Source organism: Setaria viridis, chromosome 6 (genome assembly GCF_005286985.2).
Source record: "Setaria viridis chromosome 6, Setaria_viridis_v4.0, whole genome shotgun sequence".
In the NCBI taxonomy this organism is placed as follows: domain Eukaryota; kingdom Viridiplantae; phylum Streptophyta; class Magnoliopsida; order Poales; family Poaceae; genus Setaria; species Setaria viridis.
Genome location: NC_048268.2, coordinates 35,814,505 through 35,837,435, shown reverse-complemented (window position 1 = coordinate 35,837,435; position 22,931 = coordinate 35,814,505). Strand labels below are relative to the sequence as shown.

The 22,931-nt window shown below is 44.9% G+C and overlaps 1 protein-coding gene, 1 long non-coding RNA gene and 1 other non-coding gene across 4 annotated transcripts; 1 reads left to right on the top strand and 2 right to left on the bottom strand.

The window, feature by feature from the left end:
• The first annotated feature begins 805 nt into the window (after positions 1-805).
• Positions 806-19,976, top strand: LOC117860061 (uncharacterized). Of its 2 annotated transcripts, none has more exons than XM_034743269.2 (3): positions 806-1,247; positions 8,947-9,043; positions 9,528-12,429. In XM_034743269.2, exon 3 carries the CDS (start codon positions 9,734-9,736, stop codon positions 11,168-11,170), a length of 1,437 nt encoding a protein of 478 aa, XP_034599160.1. In that variant the 5' UTR covers positions 806-1,247; positions 8,947-9,043; positions 9,528-9,733; the 3' UTR covers positions 11,171-12,429. The 2 variants fall into 2 exon arrangements, 1 of the variants encoding a protein (XP_034599160.1); XR_004641370.2 differs by lacking the exon at positions 9,528-12,429 and adding an exon at positions 19,051-19,976 and having other exon boundaries at positions 841-1,247.
• Positions 7,332-7,473, bottom strand: LOC117862317 (small nucleolar RNA Z247). Its single transcript, XR_004641966.1, has one exon. It is a non-coding gene; the product is annotated as a small nucleolar RNA Z247 (small nucleolar RNA).
• LOC140223128 (uncharacterized) lies at positions 15,857-16,809 on the bottom strand. The gene is made up of 2 exons (XR_011898569.1): positions 16,232-16,809; positions 15,857-16,124 (listed from the first exon to the last, which is right to left on the bottom strand). It is a non-coding gene; the product is annotated as an uncharacterized lncRNA (long non-coding RNA).
• Positions 19,977-22,931: the final 2,955 nt, after the last annotated feature.

Below are 22,931 nucleotides of genomic sequence, written 5' to 3'. Positions count from 1 at the left end.
ACTACCCTCGCACTCGTCGGCCGCTGCCATTGCACCCCCTGTGCGCTAGCCGCCGTCCCCCCCAAGTGTGGCCCCATTGCTGCACCCCTTTTCACCAGCCGTCGTACCCCATGCCTTGCGTCGGCTGCCATCTTGCCGAAGAAGAAGATAAAAAATAGTATTTTAAAATATTGAATTTTATTTTTAAAATGGTGAATCAATTTTTGTCAAGACGTTGAAATAGACATTTTTTGACCGAAAATGTTGAAATAGACGTTGAAATAGACATTGAAAAATGTTGAATATGATATATTTTACAAAATGTTGATCTATATTAGAAAATATTGAATCTAATATTTTTCAATGTTAGCGTAGGTTTTAGAAAATGTTGAATGTAGTGTGTTCAAAAGTTGACTTAGACTTTTAATTTGAATTAAATGGATTTTAAAGTTATGAGCCTTAACTAGTTTTCACATGCATATGAGCTCCCGTTAAACACGTTATTAAGTTGTTAACGCATACACATCACAGTCCAATCACGTTACGTTTGCCGGTTTGGTTGCTTGACTTTGCTTCTAGATCATTTGCATCGTCCTCTTTTCCTTTTGGAAAACTCGTTCGTGATGTACCAGCGTGACAGGATGAGGTTTTGAGTTGTTTTTGTTTTTTGGCCGTGTGACGTACTCTGATTACTCCTACCCTTTTCCTTTGGAAAACTCGTTCGTTTGCTCACCCCCTGTCTCTTTTGGAAAGCTTCGAGGAGAGGTACTCTTTGGCATCAATTTCTTTACTTTTTCTGATTGTCTAATAGTATGAAAATTCTTCCCCTGCTCCTCATCAGATGCGTGTTCTTCTTCTTCTCTGTTCTACCTGTTCTTTCAATCTGACACTTCGCATCTTGCTTGAGCACTGTCTTTTACTTTCCTTCTCTAACAAAAAATACAGTTTGTTCCTTGCTTGTCGTATCATTGCCTCAACAAAGGAAATATTGGGCCTGGAAAAGCAAACCCTGGATCCGACAGGGAATACATTCTTTACTTGCCCATGGGCATCCAGCTGCCTTTGGCAAAGAAAAAGAATTCAAAGCTATGTCCTGGACTCTTGGGGGGGCATATACACTCTCCATGACCGTGGTTCGTAGTTTCAAATTTGCTGCATCCGTTTATCCTCTCACGCTTGTTCAGTTTTTAATCTCTCAAGATTATCTCATCGCTATATCAACAGCCTCGTCAACTGCATTGCGAGTACGATTCATCGGAAACCAGCAGGTACTGTTTCCATGCATAAAACTTTGTTCAATTTATCATGAGGCACATATAGTATTCTGTTTCAATGCATAAAACTTTGTTGGTGTTTTGATTCAACTAGAAACAATGATAGAGGCACTCTGTATGTATGGTCTTTGTGTATCTGGAAGCTGAGTCCATATGATAGAGGCGCATATGGTATTCTGGCTAGATCGTTTTTTTGTTGGTGTTTTGATTCAACTAGAAACAATGATAGAGGCGCTCTGTATGGGTCTTTGTGGATCTGGAATTAGCTGAGTTCATTGACAAGGTGAGCTCGGGCAAATAACAAACCGGTTGGCTCCTAAGCATTTGTGGACGGAGATAGTAGATCACCAAGAAAACGAGATAGAAAGGAGGTTTATTTTCAAGGATACTCCCTCTAATCATTAAAAGTAACGATTAGGCATAGATGCATGCAGTCTCTAAAGCATAATTTTGTATATGCATTTTTGTTACAAAATATTTGTGAAACTATATTGTGGGACAAAATATTTGTGAAACTATATTGTGGGACACATATTGTCCATCATTTTCAAATCTAAAACTCGACACATAAGAAATATTTTGTAATTGAAGTATTCAAAGTATTAAATGGTTGACTTGACAATCGCTATTTTTTAGTAGAGGGAGTAAATTTTTTTTTTGGTGAGGAAGTAGAGGGAGTAACTATGATTGTACTGCTAGATCAAACAGTTTGTTCCCACGCATAGAAAAGTATAAAAGTATAATTACCATTCATCTTCAAATAGTAAATAGTGGCATTCACCAATGAACATCGAGGACACTAACCAAGTAATAAGAGTTAACTTGTAACATCATGTGTCTATTTCTTGATCATTGATAAACAATGTCAATATTGCAATAGAAATTCTAAAAAAGGACCAAAAAATAGACCTTTAAGTTGAAAAGGAAAAGCCAAATAAGTCAAGGGCCCATGAAATTGATTGCACGGAATAAATGGTGCAAAGGGGCAAGACCGTTGAATTGAACCCTAATCGGTAGATCGTTGCGGCCAAGGAAGTGAGGGTGCGTTTGGTTGGAAGACAATGTAGAACGGGACGGTCCCGTTCCAGTTTTTCGGGATGGGATGATCCCATTTCTTGTTTGGTTGAATGGGATGGGTCCGTCCTAATTTTTTGTTTGGTTGGAGAGATCGCTATAGACGGGACGAGCACCGTTTTCTTCTTCTGTTAACACCGTTCGTGGGGCCCACCTATCATACTAACAGGTATCTTCTTCCTCCACCGGCCGGCCGCGGTGGAGCTCACGCCCGCCGGCCCCGCTCACCCGCGCCAGCCGCGGCCGCGCTCACCCGCGCCCGCCCGCGCCCGCCACGCTCGCCCGCGCCGGACGCTGCCGCGCTCGCCCCCGCCCACCGGCCCTGCTCGCCTGCGCCGGCCGCGGCCTCGCTCGCCCGCGCCCGCCGGCCCTGGCCGCTGCCGCGCTCGCCCCGCGCGAGCCCGCGCCGGCCGCGGCCGTGCTCGCCTCCGCCGGCCGCGGCCGCGCGAGCCCGCGCCGGTCCCTCCGCGCCCGCTGGCCGCGCTCGCCCGCGCCGGCCGCGGTGGAGCTCCCGCCCGCCGGCTGCAGCGGAGCTCGCCCGCGCCGGCCCCTCCGCCGGCGGCTCCCGCCGCCCAAACTCGCCCCCTCCACCGGTGCAGACGGACGGCGCGTGACGGGGGCGAAGTGGGATGCCCCCGTCTGCTCGTTTTGGTGGGATGGGGGCATCCCGCATCTGGAGGGTATATTCCCTCGTAGGGATGTCCCCGTCCCACCTGTCCTCCAACCAAACGCGGGACGAAGTGGGATCGTCCCGTCCCGTCCTACTTCGTCCTCGCAACCAAACGCACCCTGAGAGTTTGCATCAGTACACTTTATTCATGGGCGTTTGGGGTGTTCGGCACATGGCATCCATGAGCAGCCTATAAATAAGGACAAGTGGAAAAGATTGTAGTGAAAGAAAAGGGGGAAATGTGGTTGCTTATCTTGGCTCACCACAGTTACGCGTTTATAAATGGGTGAAATCCAAGAGATTTATATGAGTACGGTTGTCATCACCTAGGACTCGTTTGCCTTATATGTTTGAATTACAACAGGACACCGTCTATCTCTAAAGCAAACCAAAGATCACAACCGCACGGTGCAGGACTCCATTGAGTCCGAAACATGTACAACCATATTTGTTAACACCCTCCCTCAATCTAAACTTCTCTTCTTCTTAAGATTTAGATTGCTCTTGAATTCTTCTAGCTTACCAGCCGATAATGCTTTAGTGAATCCATCTGCAACTTGATCATGAGTAGATACAAATCGTACTTGTAATTGCTTCTTAGTTACTCTCTCTCAAACAAAATGATACCAATTTCAATATGCTTAGCCCTTGCATGAAAGACTGAATTAGCTGAAAGATACGTAGCCCCTAGATTGTCACACCACAAAATAGGAGGTTGCACCAGCCAAATACCAAGCTCCAACAGTAATGATTCCAACCAAATCAATTCAGCTGTAGCATTAGCCATAGACTTGTATTCTGCTTCTATACTAGATCTAGATACAGTAGCCTGCTTTCTAGCACTCCAAGAAACAAGATTAGGACCAAGAAAGATTGCAAATCCTCCAGTAGACTTTCTATCATCAACACTTCCAGCCCAATCAACATTAGAGAAAGCACTCAGAACCATAGAGCTTCATTTCTTAATGTGTAACCCAATATTCAACGTAAATTGCACATAACAAAGAATTCTTTTAACAGCAGTCCAATGAACTGAAGTTGGTGCATGCAAAAACTGACATACCTTGTTAACAGAAACGGTGAGATCTGGTCGAGTGAGAGTCAAATATTGCAAAGCTCCAACAATGCTTCTATAACGAGTGCTATCTTCCGGACCAAGCGGATCACCCTCAAAACTTGAGAGTTTTTCTGAACTAGACAATGGAGTTGTAGAACCTTTGCACTTATTCATGCCAACATGCATTAAAATTTCCTGCGCATACTTTTCTTGAGAGAGTAACAAACCATCGTTACTTCTTTGAACTTCAATACCCAAAAAATAATGCAAGTCACCAAGATCTTTTAGAGCAAAGTCCTTGCGTAGATCCAATAATAAAGCTGAGATTGCTTCACTAGAAGAGCTAGTGACAATGATATCATGTAAATAGTTACTCCTGATTTTTGATAAATGAATAACGACGTATTTGATTTTGAAGCAACAAAACCAAGCGCAATTAACTTAGTGCTCAACCTTGCATACCAGGCACGTGGAGCTTGCTTAAGACCATAAATTGCTTGATAAGAGCTTGCTTAAGACCATAAATTGCTTTATCAAGCCTGCACACTAGATGTGGGGTGCCATCTTTCTCAAATCCTGGGGCCTATTTCATTTAAACCTCCTCTTCCAGAACACCATGTAGGAATGCGTTTTGAACATCAATCTGTCGTAAACACCAACCTCTAGAGACTGCCAAAGACAAAACAAGCCTCACAGTAGCAATCTTGACCACCAGACTGAATGTATCCTCGTAATCAATTCCATATCTTTGTCGAAACCCTTTAGCTACCAATCATACCTTGTATCGATCAATCATCCCATCAGCTTTCTTTTTGAATTTAAATACCCATTTACAGTCAATTAAATTGCAGCCATCTTTAGGTTCAACTAGATGCCATGTGTTGTTTCTAAGCAGCGTTGTATATTCTTCTTGCATAGCTTCCTTCCATCGAGAATTACCAAGCGCTTCTTTGCACCAGTGGCACAAAAATTCTCATATCTGATAGTCCCATCTGTGAACCTCTTCGGTTTAACAATGGCATGCTGCAAGCGCGTACGCCGCTAAACCGGTGATGGAACTTGGGATGCCGGCGCAGCTGATCCAGAAACTGGCGCAAGAGATCCTCTAGGCACTGTCGGCGCTGTTGGAGATGCACTAGCCGTGAGCAAAGGCGAGCCGCACGATCCACCACGCGGTGCACAGGCAGAATCCGAAGCAAAATCCAACGGCACACGGTTGGAGTCCTGCTGCACGCGCGCGGGAGATTAATGTCCTGCCCCCCCCCCCCCACCCCACCCCCCTCCCCTACACGCGTCGAAGTCGGAGCGGTTGAGGCGGAGACCTGGGACGAGCCGAGCGCAGGCGAATCCAACTGAGAGTGCGCGCCTGGCATGAAAAAATCTGCTGCTGCCGGATCTATTTGGGAGACGCCGCCAGGATCTTCTACGGCCAAGACTCCACAGAAACAGGATCGAATGTAGTTTGTTGCTCGGTGCTTGCATCAGAATTCTGCCCAGCTGGTTGCTGCAAGATGTCAACACCCTCATCAGGAGCATTAGTAACATTAGGTGCATAACTTACATCCCCATAGCTAAACAAATGTGGAGGAAGGAGATTTATATCTTGGCGAATTTGGCCGCCGGCATTGAGGTGGAGATGAGCAAAGGGAAAAACTCCTTCATCAAAGACAACATCACGAGAAATATAGATGCGACCGGTTGAAATATCAAGACATTTGAAGCCCTTATGCATAGCACTATAACCAAGGAAGGCGCAGCGAATAGAGCGGAAAGCAAGCTTGCAAGAATTATATAGTCGCAAATTTGGCCAACAAGCACAACCAAAGGCTCGAAGAGATGAATAATCTGGAGTTTCTTTCATTAGGCACATAATTGGAACATCATAATTTATGATTTTACTGGGAAGGAGATTGATGAGATAAGTGGCTGTAAGAAAAGCATGATCCCAGTATTTCAAGGGCATGGATGCATTAGCGAGGAGAGCGAGGCCTACCTCAACTATATGGCAATGCTTCCTTTCGGCCGCACCATTTTGTTGATGTGCATGGGGACAAGATACTCGGTGAGTAATCCTTATTCGTTGGAAAAAGGAGTTTAATTTCTCATATTCTTCTCCCCAATCTGATTGGAGAGATTTAATCTTGCAGCCAAATTTTCTTTCTACGAGCTGCTGAAAGTCTTGAAAGGCTTGAAACACATTAGACTTTTTCTTAAGCAGATAGATCCAAGTATATTTGCTAAATCGTCGATAAAAGCAAACATAGTAGATGTGGTGCCCAATGGATAGGGGTGCCAGCCCCCATAAATCCGAAAACACAAGATCAAGAGGAGCTTTAGATGCACTATTTGATATAGGATACGGAAGCTGATGGCTCTTGGCCATCTGACATGAATTACAAATAGATTCTGAATTATTGTCACTAACACAAGGAAGCTTATTTGAGCTAAGAATTCTCTCTACTATAGGAAAAGTTGGATGACCAAATCTACTATGCCATCGAGTGGTAGAAGGCTTATTGACTACAAAAGCTTGTTTTCTAGACACTTTTTGGGATAGATGTGACCCTAGAGGATAGAGACCACCACGGGATCTACCTTGATGGATGACTTTCTTCGTTTCCTGATCCTTTATACAAAAGAAATTTGGATGAAATTCTATGAAGTTATCATAGTCTCGAGCTAATTTATGAACTGAGACTAGATTTTTACTAGCACTAGGAACATGAAGGATATTTTTTAGAATAATGTTTTTCAGGGGTATGTAAAGTTGCATGATCAATGTTACTAATTTTCATACATGTTCCATTTGCTGCATGTACTTGATCTCGTCCAGTATACTTGTCATGAATTGTCATCTTCTCAAGTGCACTAGTGACATGATCAGAAGCTCCACTATTTGCATACCAATTTGTGTCATATCCATAATTGGTTGTAGCCGCCCCTGCCACCTTTTGACCTTGATGATCCTCATCTTTGTCATATCTATACCAGCAACGATCTGCTTCATGTCCCGCTTTCTTGCAAATCTGACAGATTGTTTTGTTATGTGGACCTTGCTTGGCTGAATTTGAGTTGCTAGATCCACGGCCACCTTAGTACTGTTGGGCGCCGCCTTGATACTATTGGCCGCCACTTTGGTAGTGTTGACCGCCGCCACCACCACGGCCACGTCCACGGCCACCACGGCCACGGCCACGACCACCAAAGCCGCGTCCTCTACCAATCATGTTAGTTGATGACTGAAACTGATTTCCTTCTTGATACATCTCACTGCGTTGATCATAAGTAAGTAGCTGAGAATACAACTCACTCAAGGAGAGAAAGCCAACACGACCAAGCATTGAGGATACAAAAGGATTATAATCAAAATAAAGGCCGTTTAGAATGAAGTGAACCATCTCATCGTCATCTATAACTTTTCCAACAGTAGCCAATTCATCTTTGAAAGAGCACATCTTGGTGAAATAAACTGAAGTGGACATGTTACCCTTCTTTGTTGTGGAGAGTAAGACACATAGATTTGCTATCCGAGCCTTGGAGTGCGCCGAAAACATTCTTTCTAGCTAGCACCTCCCAAGCTTCTGCTACCGTAGTTGCTGTTGCTACTGGCGCAAAGCATCCTTGGTCAGAGAATTTAGTAGGTAGGTCAACACTTGCTGATCTCTCACAATCCAGGAGACGTACTCAACATTGTGGACGATCTTCTTCTTGTCGTCTTCCTTGACCAACTCCAAGGTCTTGGACGGCTCCGTTGTAGATCCATCTAGAATCCCCATGAGTTGACCTCCTCGTATGGCAGGAAGGAATTGCGCCTTCCATAGTAGATAATTATCCCAGGTAAGCTTCTTAGAGACTACTCCTATTTCCGGCAAAGCTGAAGTGGACATTGACGCCATGGGAGGTTCTGGCATCGGCAAAACAGAAGGTTCTGGCGCAAAACTGAAGGTTATGACGCTGGAACTTGGTTTGGCACAGGGGCTTCTGGCGCAGGCAGGAGGTTGTGGATGTTAGGAAGAGGATACTCTGATTACCATGAAAGAAAAGAGGGAAACGTGGTTGCCTATCTTGGCTCACCACGGTTACGCGTTTATAAAGGGGTGAAATTCACCAAGAGATTTATATTAGTACGGTTGTCATCACCTAGGACTCGTTTGCCTTATATGTTTGAATTACAACAGGACATCGTCTATCTCTAAAGCAAACCAAAGATCACAACCGCACGGTGCAGGACTCCATTTAGTCCGAAACATGTACAACCATATCTGTTAACATGTAGAAGCAACTAGAATCGAGAACTAACGTGTGAATTTACTGAGTTGCTATTTAGTTGGCTGGACCTGGCCTTTAGTTAGAGATACTGAGATAAAATTGTTGAATGCACATATTCACAGGGATTTCCTACCTAGTCTGGGCTCTAGGCCAACACACTTTTGGCTTACCTCTAGAGCCGGCCATGGAAGTATATGAGCTCTTTTACGGTACACAATATTAGACTATACTAGTGTTCAAAAAGGACTAGCATAAAAACATCCGACGGTCAAGATTAATTGTATACTACTAAAACCTTCACCTGTAGTATAAGTAGTATACATGAGTAATATAGGTAGTATAAGGATATCATGGTACATGAACACAAATGGCATCACTAAAATTTCATTTTTGACACTAGCATAAAGTTTAAAAGACCATTCCATTTGGAATATCACTTTTAACAATGTAATAATTACTAAGTAGTAGTATTGTTTACCGTAAAAGAGCTCAAGTATATAGAAGTAGCTTTTCCACTTGTACATATACCATGTATTATTAATTTATCTTTTTGTTATTTTGATGTCCTTGTAAATAGCATTCATATTTTGTTAGTCACTCCAGCTTTCTCCTTTTTTTTCCAGGTGGGATTAAGCATCAACACCTAACCAAATAGAATTGGCCAGAAATGGAGGTGTCAAGAGTTTTCGAATGTATGGATGACCTACTACATATCTCATGGTAATGCTCAATACTTCTATGCATAAATACAATATGCTATGATGATCCAGTTCTTCAAAACTTCTTGGTTGTCCAAATCTGTTAAAATCACTAATCCTACCAATCTACCATCACTGGTATGCACATGACGTTGGAATTTTCACACATGATAGGTGCTATGTAATTTAGTGAACATGAAAAAGAAATTCCAAAATTCTCACGTGACGAGTACACCCATTTATTCACATGTGGAAACTTCAAGAGCAATTCGATGTGATCTCCTTGCACGCACGTCCTCAATGTATAGAAGCATCTATAATTTGAGAGAAGAGAAGGGGAAAAAATTCAATAAAGCTACTTCACCATTTTTTAAAAAAGATAAGCAATATTGTTATTTCAGTTGTTCACTAGACAACACATTCTGCAAAATTACAAGTTAGTTTATATTACGATTTATAACGTCATGGCTACTTGTCACCCCAACGGGGGGCCCTAATTTTCTTAGGACCGACTATGCTCCTGCGGAGTGGTTCGACTCTCAGTTTGAAGAAAGAATGACGGAGTGGATGAAGGAGCACCCGGTGATATGGAATGGAGGAATCGGACCGGCAGCTTCATTCCTGCCGACCCTGACCAGGCTTCTATTAATTCAAGCACACCAAGGACGGATATGGGTCCTACAACCATGTAATAACTGCAAGGCTGTCACCTATGGCTGCGATAGAAGGCAGGATCGCCTGCTATCGGCGGGTGGCATTGGATGTACTCATGGCAACGGCAAGAAGTCTCAACCTTGACGACGACGACCTTAAGGAGGTCAATCAACTTGCTGCGGAAGAGAGCTACTACGGGTACGGCATGGTCTCTGATATACTGGTGCAAAAGGCTTTCGGAGTGGATTACCACCATTGGAGTCATGTACAACGGTTGTTATTTGGAGTACTCCTTCCCCGTAGCAACATTCGGTCCCGGATACCTGGAATGATAAGGGAAATGTTGCAGGGGAAGAGGCGTCTTCTGCTTGTTGAAAACCTGCAGGTCCCTGTTCCAATGGATGTGTTGTTTCTCAGTACAGAATCTATGCCAACAGCATTCTTGTGGCCAAATGGGTGGGTCATCTCAACTACTTCCAAGGATGTCTGCAACCAAAGCAGAGAACATGGGCTTTCATATGATTCTAGATGGGGTCTGGAATATTACCATACCCTTCATTTCGATGATCTCCGAGGGCAAGATTGGATCACATTGATTAAAGAGGCCTTACAGGATGCAGCCGGATCAATCCATAGCATGCTGATCCATGAGCAACAGGAAGACAAGTTTTGGCTCCACGTAGCTCAGAAGTGCCTGTATTACGGCATCCTCTACTGTCCAATGCAAGGAGCTGCTGCTAGACATGACATAACCTCCGATGAGCTGGCTCGCTGCTGGGTGGCTGAGGACCTGCTTTCTCCGCAGGTGACCACCGGCAGAAACTACAGGTCTGCGTTAGAAGCAGGGAAAATTGTAATTCAAGCCTTGCAAGAATATTCGTTGCTGCCAAACCCGCCGTCAAACACTTGTTCAAGGGAGGAAGCTAGCTCCGGATGGAGTGGTCCCTGGAGTTCATGGTGGAGTTCATGGTGGAGTTCACTGAAGTTCACTGCCAAACCCGCCGTCAAACACTTGTCCACTGGAGTTTCAGTGCTAGCAATGGGTGTTCCCCGACTCAAGGAGGAGAAACTTTTCGATCATTGGTGGAGTAACCGACTGAGATGGGTCTCATTTATGAATGATGATGGTAGACATGTAAGTTGGGATTGGAGGGAGAATTGGCCGGTTAGTGCTAATTGGGACCGGAGCTTTCCAGGGGAAAGGATTAGCACCCTTATCCTAAGAGGCTGCTCAAACATATCAGGATTTCCTTTTGATAGAGTGTTAGACCACCACCTGCATGTTCTTGATCTGTCCTATACACCCATAAATTCACTTCCACTATCTCTCTCACGGCTATCCAATCTTCGCTTGTTCTCACTCAGAGGCTGCTCCAAGCTAGAGACTTTGTCTTCACCACAACATACTTGTGAGGAAGAAACTCGACCTCTTTCCTGTTTGGGAAGCCTCGAAACCCTTGATATGAACGGGGTTCCCTTACTCGAGCTAACCTAACAAGATTGCAGCAACAAGAGCAATCTGCACTTCCTTGATCTGTCAGGTTCGAGAATCACCATTCTGCCTTCTGAATTCTTCTCTGAAATGTCAAGTCTTGAGGAGCTAATGCTTGGTAATCTCAAAGAACTGCCTCCCTCCCTGCCCCAACTGTCCAATCTGTTGATCCTTCATCTGGAGGGGACTCAGATTATTTCTTTTCTAGAGGATACATTTGAAGCAATGCAAAGGCTTCATACACTCAAGCTCATCGACAACATGGCCCTCATGTCACTCCCAACGTCACTATCTAAAGCCAATGGCCTCAGAGAGCTGCATATTAATAATTGCAAAAGATTAAGGCTTCAATTTCTCTGGGAACTAGTACCAGGCCTTGAAGATCTTTACATACAAACATGGGAGGCCTTGGAAGATATCAAAATCCATGGGCACCCTAATCTGAGAACCTTCTCAGTCTCTGGATCGTGGATTAGGTGTCTGTCCTTGCGTGGGTGCAGCAAGCTCAAGATTGTCAACGTCAGTGACGATCTTACGGCCTTGGAGGATGTTGATCTTTCTGGAACAGCTATTGAGGAGGTCTCTCACAGCCTTCCAAATCTGCCCCAACTCAGGAGGCTACTCCTTCTGAATGTCCCTTGTTTTAAGAGATTCCCTTGGCATCGGTTGGTCCATTTTCCGAAGGTTTTCTGTTTGGATAACTGTTCAGATGATCACCTTTCGCAGAAAGAAACTGACAATATTGCTCAAATCAATATAAATGATTCCAGGATCTTTTATAGCTTCAATGAGGATGCTGCCAACAAGTTAGTCAAGGAAGGATAGTTTTTTCAGTCTTTCAATATCCAGATAAAACCTTGCAGCGTGAGAGGTAAGGAGCCACGGGACAAACCATGTACTGTGATTCAAAGACAATTACCTTATCTTGATGTCAGTTGTTCTGAGGCTGCCACCATTGTGCCCATGATGAAACTTCAGCCAAGAAGGTGCCATTTTGAGATATCTGCAATGAATCAGCACCCAAATGGCTTAAGGATTCTCTCTGTCACAAACTTGTTAGGGCCTAGCCTAGGATCACTAGAGCACATCTAGTCGGGTTCGAGAGAAACATGAGTGCCAAGGAGTTCCTGGTGAGTGCCTAGTGAGAGAGAGAGAGGGGAATTGGGGTACCTTCACCCCTAGGGGTGGGAGCAGCGGAGCTGCTGGCCATCGCGGGTTCGGTTGGTGTAGTTCTGCGCAAGGCAGCGACGCGCAGTGTAGTCCGGTCACCGGTGAAGTGGCAGTGGCGCTTCCCGCCGCTACTGCGCAACCTAGATCGGTAGGTGTGTTGGTGGGGGCGGCTGGCTGCGGCGAACCTTGTGAGCCGAGCCGGGTCCCCCCACCCTGTTTATATAGCGCAGCGCGACAGGGGCCCACTACCCATTGATAGGGTAAGCGCCCCCGATCAGGGCGCAGATCAAGGTCCTGATTGGCCTTTGGGCCAATCAGGAAAGAGATCAATCTAACATTCTCCCCCTTGATCTCATCATCTACTTTTAGCTTTATACTTTTCACTTTTATTCGTTTCATCGTAGATTAATATGTAGAGCATGTTTCATCGTCACAGCTTGATTGCCGATAGAATCAACAGCTACAACACACCTCTCTATTTTGAAACAATTCTGTTTCTTTTGGGCCTTATCCAATCCAGGAATTATAGGCTTTCCCTTAAACCCATGCCGGCTAAGTGTTCCCTGAACACATTGGGAGGTAAGCCTTTCGTGAGCGGATCCGCAAGCATATCTTTTGTTCTTATATGCTCGAGACTTATAGTGTGATCCTGGATTCTGTCTTTCACAACGTAAAACTTTATCTCAATGGCTTTGGAAGCATTGCTTGATTTGTTGTTGTGAGCGTAGAATACTGCTGGTTCATTATCGCAGTACATCTTTAGTGGTCTGTGAATACAGTCAACCACTCTCAATCCGGGTATGAATTTCTTTAGCCACATTGCCTGCCCCGTGGCCTCATGACATGCTATGAATTCTGCGTGCATCGTCGATGACGCAGTCACTTTCTGTTTTGAGCTTCTCCATGAGATAGCTCCTCCTGCGAGAGTGAATACGTATCCAGACGTGGATTTTCTATCATCTTTGTCTCCCGCAAAGTCTGCATCTGAATACCCTTTTATCTCTAGGGAATCAGATCTTTTATATGTAAGCATGAGTTCTTTTGTGCCTTGCGCGTAGCGCAATGCCTTCTTTACCATTTTCCAGTGTTCTATGCCTGGATTACTTTGATATCTACCGAGAACCCCGGTGACAAAAGCTAAGTCAGGGCGAGTGCACACTTGGGCATACTGTAAGCTTCCGACAGCTGAAGCATATGGAACCGCTTTCATTTGATCGATCTCGTACTGGTTCCTGGGACATTGAAAATTCCCAAAACTGTCGCCCTTGACTATAGGAGCAGGTGTGGCTTTACTCGCATGCATATTGTACTTCTTTAGAACCTTTTCTAAATATGCCTTTTGCGATAACCCTAGAACCCCATTCAATCTATCTCGGTGAATTTCTATGCCCAAAACATATGTTGCTTCACCAAGATCCTTCATATCGAAGTTTGAGGACAAGAACTTCTTTGTCTCTTGCAGTAGACTGATATCACTGCTTGCAAGCAAAATATCATCCACATACAGGATTAGGAAAATGTATTTCCCATTTTTGAACTTTGCATAGACACAATTGTCCTCTATATTCTCTTGAAACCCAAATTTCTTTATTATATCATTAAAGTTTAGATACCACTGTCTAGAGGCTTGTTTTAATCCGTAAATGGATTTCTTTAGACGACATCCCATATGCTCTTTGTCTTCCATGACAAAACCCTTTGGTTGTTTCATGTAGACGTTTTCTTCTAAATCCCCATTTAGAAATGCCGTCTTTACATCCATCTGATGTAACTCTAAATCAAAATGCGCAACTAGTGCCATTATGATTCTGAAGGAGTCTTTACATGAGACAGGAGAGAAAGTCTCATTATAATCTATTCCTTCTCTTTGTGTAAAGCCTTTTGCCACAAGTCTCGCCTTATATCTTTCTATGTTCCCTTTGGAGTCACGTTTAGTCTTGTAGACCCATTTACAGCCTACTGTTTTGGCTCCTTTAGGAATCTCCTCAAGTTCCCAAACATTGTTGGAACTCATCGATTTCATTTCATCTTCCATGGCCTCTAGCCACTTCGATGAGTGAACACTTTTCATGGCTTCTTCATATGAAGTGGGATCACCTTCTATATGAACTTCTTCTGTGTTATAAACTTTATAACAATCAGGGATGGCTGATTTTCTGACCCTTTGAGACCTTCTAGGCCCCTCACTTTCAGGCATATTTTGTGCCTCTGCTTGTGGCACACTATTCTGAGGTGGCTGCTGCAACTCTTCCTCGTGTGCAATGATGGGTTCAGTTGGCTCCTGAAGGACAGGTTCCAAAACTTCACTCATCGTTTCCACGGGTGGAATCACAGCAGGAGCCTGCACCACACTATCAGGGACTGTAGCAGGTGCCTGCACCACGACCTCAGGAATTATCGGTGCGGGAATAATAGGTAGTGAGAAGTATGGTTCCTGAATCATCGGATTAGGTGCACACACCCGCTTCTCCTCAAGATCAATTTCTCGAGCTACCATGCTCCCCCTCACCATCTCATCCTCTAAGAAAATCGCCTGTCTCGTTTCTACAAACTTTGTGAATCTGTCTGGACAGTAGAAACGAAAACCCTTTGATTTTTCCGGGTAGCCAATGAAGTGGCAACTTACTGTTTTGGGATCTAGTTTCCCGATGTTTGGGTTAAACACTTTGGCCTCAGCTGGGCTCCCCCACACACGTAAGTGGTTTAGTGAGGGTACTCTTCCTGTCCATAGTTCGTACGGTGTTTTGGGCACCGACTTACTTGGTACTCTATTAAGAATGTGAATGGCGGTCTTCAGTGCCTCCATCCACAGTCCCAATGGTAAGGTGGAATAGCTCATCATGCTGCGCACCATATCCATCAGTGTACGGTTACGCCTTTCAGCTACTCCATTTTGCTGAGGTTCGCCCGGCATTGAATACTGGGCTACTATGCCATTTTCCTGCAAGAACCTTGCAAAAGGTCCAGGAACTTGGCCGAATGGGGTATGCCGACCATAGTACTCCCCCCCACGGTCGGATCTTACTATTTTGATTCTTTTGTTATGCTGATATTCAACTTCAGCTTTAAATATCTTAAATTTATCCAACGCTTCTGATCTTTCTTTGATAGGATAAATATAACCGTAACGGGAGTAATCATCCGTGAATGTTATGAACAAGTCATAGCCATCCACACTTTTCACAGGAAAAGGTCCACAAATGTCAGTGTGGATTATCTCTAAAATTCTTGTGCTACGTTTAGCGCCTTTTTTAATTTGCTTTACAAATTTTCCTTTAATGCAATCAACGCATTGTTCTAAGTCTGAGAACTCTAATTGAGGAAGAATTTCATTCTTAACTAGTCTTTCTATTCTCCCCCTCGAAATATGGCCTAAACGACAGTGCCATAATTTCGACGATACTTCTTGAGTTCTCTTTCTTTTCTTTGTTTCTTTCTCTGACGAGGATACATTCATATTCACATCACACACAGAATTAACTTTTTCACGCAATGATAATAAATACAACTCATTGTGAAGGATGGCAACACCAACACATGCATTATCGAACCAAATGGCACACTTTCCATTACCAAAATGACATTCATAACCATCATGGTCCAAACGTGAAATACTTATTAAGTTTCTGTGTAATGAGGGAACATAAAGCACATCTTTAAGTACAAGCATGAAACCATCAACTAGCTCTAAAGAGACATCGCCAACAGCTTCAACTTCTGCTTGGACTCCATTTGCGACTTCAACGCATCTTTCGCTTCTTTGCGTAGTCCTCGTCGAATGGAATCCCTGTAAAGAATTTGCAACATGAACAGTTGCACCTGAGTCAATCCACCAAGTAGATTTCGAATACTGTGTATACAAGGATTCATTTACAAAAGAAATAGTATTCTCACCTCTTTTTGCCATTATTGACTTTAACCAGTCGGGGCAGTCTTTCTTGAAGTGCCCCTTTTTCTTGCAATGTAGACATTGGTCTTTGTCTAGCATATATCTTTGAGGAACCAGTGAACTGATTCCTTATCTTGTCGAGGTACTCTGAAACGGAGTCACACTCTGCGATCGAGCCCAAAATGGCAGGCTCAATCGTATTCTTTACCAAAGCCATACATTTCTTGTTGGCAGTGGTCCACTGTTTGTTTTCAAGGGTGTATGCCAATTCTATTGGAGCATAGTCCCTCTCCTTTTGCTGCCATGCAGCATCATCATCACCATCAGCCCTCACTGGCTTCTGTGGAGCTTGTGGCTGCGGTGTGGTCAGCACCCAGTCAACTTCTCCACAAACGAAGGAGAACTCAATCTTCTTCCTCCATTCTGTGTAGTTGTTGCCTTTGAGAATGGGTATCTCTTTGAGACACGCCATTAAGTTGAATGATCCTGAAATTCACAATCCATAAGTGAGATCATAACGACAATTGCATGAGTCATTTCCAACGTTGGTCAAAAAATAAAACATACAACTGTTGATGCAATTTAAAACTATATCACCGTTGGGCAGAAATAGAAATAAAGGCATCAAAAATAACTTTTTAAATCATGATACAGTTATTAACAACGTTGGTCAGAAAATAACAGCACCATGATCTAATTAACTTTATCATGCTCTCACAAAATTTAATTATCTCGTTGGTTCAAATTAAATTTAAATAGAGCAATGAATATAACTTTTGCAGCGGAAATTGTGAAATAAATCTATTTTCAGAAGCAAAACACTGTACAAAACTTTATTAATCTCTAATACAAATTATCCCGTTGGTTCAAATTGAATTAGAGACTAAAACTGTGCAAAAACTATTAATTAAAAGCTTCTGGAAATAGAAAAAACAAAATATCAGAGGTTACTGTGCAAAACGCGAAAATCGGCCCGCGCGCGAAAACGGCCCACGGCCCGTTCCCGCACGCGGCCCGCTCGCGCGAAACCGGCGGCCTGCTCGCGCGGCGCCTGCGGCCTGCTCGCGCGGCCCACGAAAACGGCCCGCGAAGGCGGCTTGACGCCGGCCTCGCTCGCGACGCGCGCGCGCAGGCCGCAACCTGGGCCTGGGCCGCGAAAGCGGCCTGCCGCCGCATCCCGCCTGGGCTGAATCTGGCCCGGACAATCCCGACCGTCCGTCCAGATCCGACGGTCAAGCGCCATTTTCGGCGGAACAAAACCGGCCGACGGCCAGCCCCTGGAAACCCTAGCCCCATTCGTCTTTCTCCCGTTCGCTCTCGCCGCGGCTGCGGCGGCGGCGGGGTCGTCTCTCCCGCGCCCGGCGATGGCCGGCGGCGGCGGTGGAGGGATGGCCCCGCCGGCGCACAGCCGCGGCAGCCCCCTCCTCCCTTTCTTTTCTAGCCTTCCCCCCTTCCTCCCTCCAAAAACCGAAGGTTCGAGATCCAGATGGAGAAAAAAAGGGGCGGCGCCACCGCGGGTCCCCTCGCCGGCGAGCGCGTCCACCCGAGGGTTGGGCGCGCCGCCGTCGAGCGGTCCTGTGGTGGTGCTTGTGCGCCCTCCCCCGAGCCCCGAGCGGTTGCGCCGGTGGTTCGGGTGGACGTGGTCTCCGGCGAGCCCGAGGCTCGGCCGGCCTTTGCCGCTCGCCGTCGGTGGACGTGCGGCGGTGAAGGCGACGACAGGTAAGTTTCCCGGCGTCCCTCGTTTTTTTAGATCTAGGGTTAGGGTTAGGGTTTCTTTTTCCTGTTGCTTTTCTTTCTTCTTCTTTTTCTCGATCTGAGTCTTTTCCCGATCTAGAGTAAGTTCTAGGAGGTGTCTGATACCATTGTTAGGGCCTAGCCTAGGATCACTAGAGCACATCTAGTCGGGTTCGAGAGAAACATGAGTGCCAAGGAGTTCCTGGTGAGTGCCTAGTGAGAGAGAGAGAGGGGAATTGGGGTACCTTCACCCCTAGGGGTGGGAGCAGCGGAGCTGCTGGCCATCGCGGGTTCGGTTGGTGTAGTTCTGCGCAAGGCAGCGACGCGCAGTGTAGTCCGGTCACCGGTGAAGTGGCAGTGGCGCTTCCCGCCGCTACTGCGCAACCTAGATCGGTAGGTGTGTTGGTGGGGGCGGCTGGCTGCGGCGAACCTCGTGAGCCGAGCCGGGTCCCCCCACCCTGTTTATATAGCGCAGCGCGACAGGGGCCCACTACCCATTGATAGGGTAAGCGCCCCCGATCAAGGCGCAGATCAAGGTCCTGATTGGCCTTTGGGCCAATCGGGAAAGAGATCAATCTAACAAAACTCACTATTCATTACAGACGATGCTTCTATCAGATGCGTCAGTGACCTTAATTGTAATCTCATGTCGCTAGAAGTATGCCAGCTCCAACACTGCCACAAAATGTCTGTTGTATTCGGAATGAAGTTTGATCAGGCTTACGTATGGGCTAAGGGTGGGCACGGGGCCAATGTCTGGTCTATCAGAGTGATTTTAGTATTTCCAGCCCTGGAGATATTGCAGGCCTCCAATCTTAATAACCTAGTATGCTTTTTGGAGACCAGCGCTTTGGCATATATTGAGCGCCGGCGCTGGAGCTGGACTGTGGAGCTGAAGCTGCTAAAACACATTCACCTTGAGCACTGCCCTCGTCTAGAGAAAATTTTCCCATCCTGTTTGTCATTACCTGCACTGGAAACTCTGGTCATTCTCTTCTGCCCCAGCCTCAAGGCAATTTTCTACAAAAAATATGAATATGAGCTGGTAGCACGTTGTCCTCTTCCAAATATTGAAAGCATCTACTTTCAGGAGCTACCACAACTGCAGCACATCCATGAGGATGCCATGTTCCGTTTAGCAACACCAAAGTGGGAGACTCTCTTTGTCCGTGGCTGCCAATCACTTCGTCGCCTCCCATTCCTGAGGGAACATCCGATGTCGAAGGTGAAGGTCAGCGGAGAGCGTGACTGGTGGGACAGGCTGCAGCTGAGCCTGCCAGAGCAAGGCAAATACTACCTGCAGGTTCCTCCACCACCGGAGTTCGCATCCCGCAAGGAAAAAGTCATCATCAAAAGCTACCTTCGGTGAGTCTCTATTTGCAGCATGAGTGTGTCCTGCGCTCTGTGCAGGTGTGTTGTTTGTTTCTTGTAATAATAATATTGCTTTCCAAAGGGAAATCAGACATGTAATCTTTGTGGGGGTTTGCTGTTTGTTTGGATTTTGTTTTGTCCATTCAACTACGATCGTTGTGCTTTTATGCATGGCAATGCAAGTTGGGTTGTCGTCATGTAACAAGGCTTGTATGTTTGCATTGTGTGAGGTGAGGGTGAATTGAAAGCTGTTTGTGATTTGCAACGGTTAATGTACTCTGTCAGTGTATCGTTGTACTTGTCTTGTGAGCTCACTCTTGTCTTGTGTGCCTGCTTGAATTGATTTATCTAGTAGCATGAATTGATTTACTAGTGCCCGCACAATGCCTTCCCCGCCTTCCATTGGTTCGCTTGACTGCTTAGGAAATTGGGAATCAGCCAACCAATACCGAGTTAGTTTGGCCACCCTGTGACAGTTCAGCACTTTCGTGGGCTGGGATCCGAAGGAAATTCCTTTTTTTTTAAGAACTTATTAATCACTTTGCACAAGTTATTAACTGATGGCAGTATTTTGATTTACTAGTGTTGTTTCTCCGTTACGGTATTACATGTGGAATGGTGTTAAGAAAAAGGGCTGTCGCTACTCACTAGAGCGCTACGGCATAGCAAAATCTGATTTTTCTTTGCCAACATCATTGAATCACAATTTACACACGATCTATCAACAATACTATATGCTGGGTGGATCTCCTTAAGGGCATCCTGATCTGCGACAAGGTTATGGATGATCCAAAGTTTCGGTTCATATCCTTGCCCAAGGGATACTCCCGGTCATGGCATCCTGAGCACGGCCGGGGGAGGCCAAGGGACTTCAGTTCCATGTGCAGTGTTCGTGGTGACACTGTCAGGTTCGTTCACATGAATCCAGCCAGCGACATTGACGACCTGATCACCCTCACAACATGGACTCTCTGCATCTCAAACTCAGTATGGAAGAAAGGCGGATCCTTCCGTATCATTGATGTGTGGGCTGATCCAACCTACGAAGAGCTGAAGCTGCCCAAGAAGGTGCCCGCCAGGTGCCCCATTCTTAGCCTCCTTGATGAAGAGGACGGCGTTGTCTGATCACTGTGGCTGAGGACAACTGCCAGTATGTGTTCTCTGTTGATGTGGAACGTGGGATGGTAGTTTCTGGCATCAGGTTACTTCCTGGAGGCCGACGTTTTAGCCGCATAATGGCAGTTGAGGCTACCATGCACTTGAACGAGGTAAATGTATAGGTACCGCTTGGAGGGCTCATTTCGACTTCAATTTCACCTGTTTTGCGCAAAACGAGGTAATGTAGCTTGAAGCCGTTTTGTGATCTGAGGTTAAAATGAACTTGAAATTGGGTGAAGCCACTACTTTTAACTTTACCGGCTTTGGCATATCACTGGTGAAGTCATTTTGAGAGAATCCCTCCCAAACTGATCCATAGTTTCATCTCCTATGAATTTTATTGATGCTCGTAGTAATTTTGGAAACCTTTTAAAGAGCGCTTCGTGGGCACTGTTGTGGTTGCTATTGCTGACTAGTCATGATAAACTTAGGAGGGAGGGCAAAGGTTCAGGTGTGTCCGCCTCATAGAGCATCAATGCAGTCGGATTTACATTTTTGGATGCTATTTTCATCGCTTGTATGACATTATTATCCCGTATTTCCTGCTATTTTGCAATATAGTCCAAATACAACACATATGCAAATATGAGGTTATGTCATGTGTCAAGTGGCGGGTTAGTATGCGGGTTAGTATAAGATTTAATCCAAAAATACTACTTAAATAACACTAAAAGGGTAGCAATAACGAGCGCCAACAGCAGCACAGCACCAGGCATGCCTCCTACGACGCAGCATAGGAACCGGATAGCATTGGAATCGCGTGACAAGACACTCCGACCCGCGGCCGGCAAGGGCCTAGTGGGCGGCACGGCTCCGGCGATGGCTGCCCCTCGCGCGTGGGCTACTGGTGGAGGATCTGGCAACGTGTGGCGAGGGAGCTGGCCCGGCGGTCGGTGAGCAACTTTTTCCTTTTTTTTGTTTTTTAAATCGGTTTCTGTTTATGGCAGTTAGCATGCCAATTGTGGACTGCAAGCGCACGGATTAGTTGTAGCCCTTCCCTTAGAATATTCTTCCAAGATTTATCAATTCAAGAAACTTATAACACAAGATCTACTTTAACAAGCATTGTTAGTATGAACTCTATGTTGATGGTGATTCAGATCTAATCTAGCATATACAGATGGATAACAGATAAGTAGAGGTAACCAATCTAGAGCAACCTAAACTACGCATATGTTGTAATTCTGAGCAACGGTAGCAAAGCAACACATATATGATCTTGGCAAAAAGTCTCTTTAAATCTACACCTCCGGTACAAGAAAGATCCTATCACGATCACTTCTATTAGCACAGATAGTCTAAGGGCACGATCATAAGAACATGTTATACTCATTGGTAGATCAGGTATGCAAATCTAGTCACCACGACTACAAGAACACCTATGTAATCTATCATCGATCATAGATTGAAAAGAAAGCAAACCCGATAAAGTATAAAACCATAGAAGGAGGCACTTAGATCGCTAAGAACAAGAACACATCTATTACTTCACCATGAATGATTGTACATCACCAGATCTCCTCCAGGATCCTACCTTGATCTTGATGACCCTAGCTCCAGAACTCCGACGTGGATCTTCCTTGCAGGATCTCCAACCATTATCTCTTAAATTCTGGAACAACTTTTTGGTAGTGGCAACATCATCCATAGCATTGACAATATCCTGAGATTTTTTTTAGCTTTTTTGCAAAGTAGATCTATGATACCCATGAGTTTTTTCACAACATGCAAAATAAAAACAAAGTCAGATGACATCATTAATGTAACAACACCAGCAGCCTTTGTTTGTCCATAAGCTGTAGTTCCCGAACCTTTACTGGTAGCAATATCTTTCAGCACCAGGTATTGTAGGCTTGTAAAGTTTCAAAAGGCTGCAAACTGAACCATAATGCAAGCTCCACCTAGTACAACCAGGACGATGCAAGGTTCCAATTTGGTTGGCACCAATTCCAGTTTCAAGCTCGTTAAGCTCAATTAGATGCTCCATTTCAGCAACTTGATTGTCATGCAGGTCATCATTTCTCTTACTGGAAGATAAAACAGTATTGACAATAAAAGGTAGATGTTCAAAAAAATTATGAACCTCAATTACTTCTTTGGATGCACCAACAAGAGCTAACTATAATTGATGAGCCAAGCAATGAACATAATATGCATAAGGTCACACTTTCATAAATTATGCTTGGAGTCCATTCCACTCTCCTCGCATGTTACTAGCACCATCATATCCTTGTCCATGAATATTTTGAACATCCAATTTACGGTAAGCTAAAATAGAGCACAATTCTTATTTGAGAGTTTCAGAGCATGTATCATGAACATGAATAAGGTCAAGAAACCATTTTCTGATAAAGCCTTCTTTATCTACAAAACGAACAACTGACATTTGTTCTTTTCTTGACTCATCTCTTGATTCAACAACAACCAAGCAAAACTTAACAT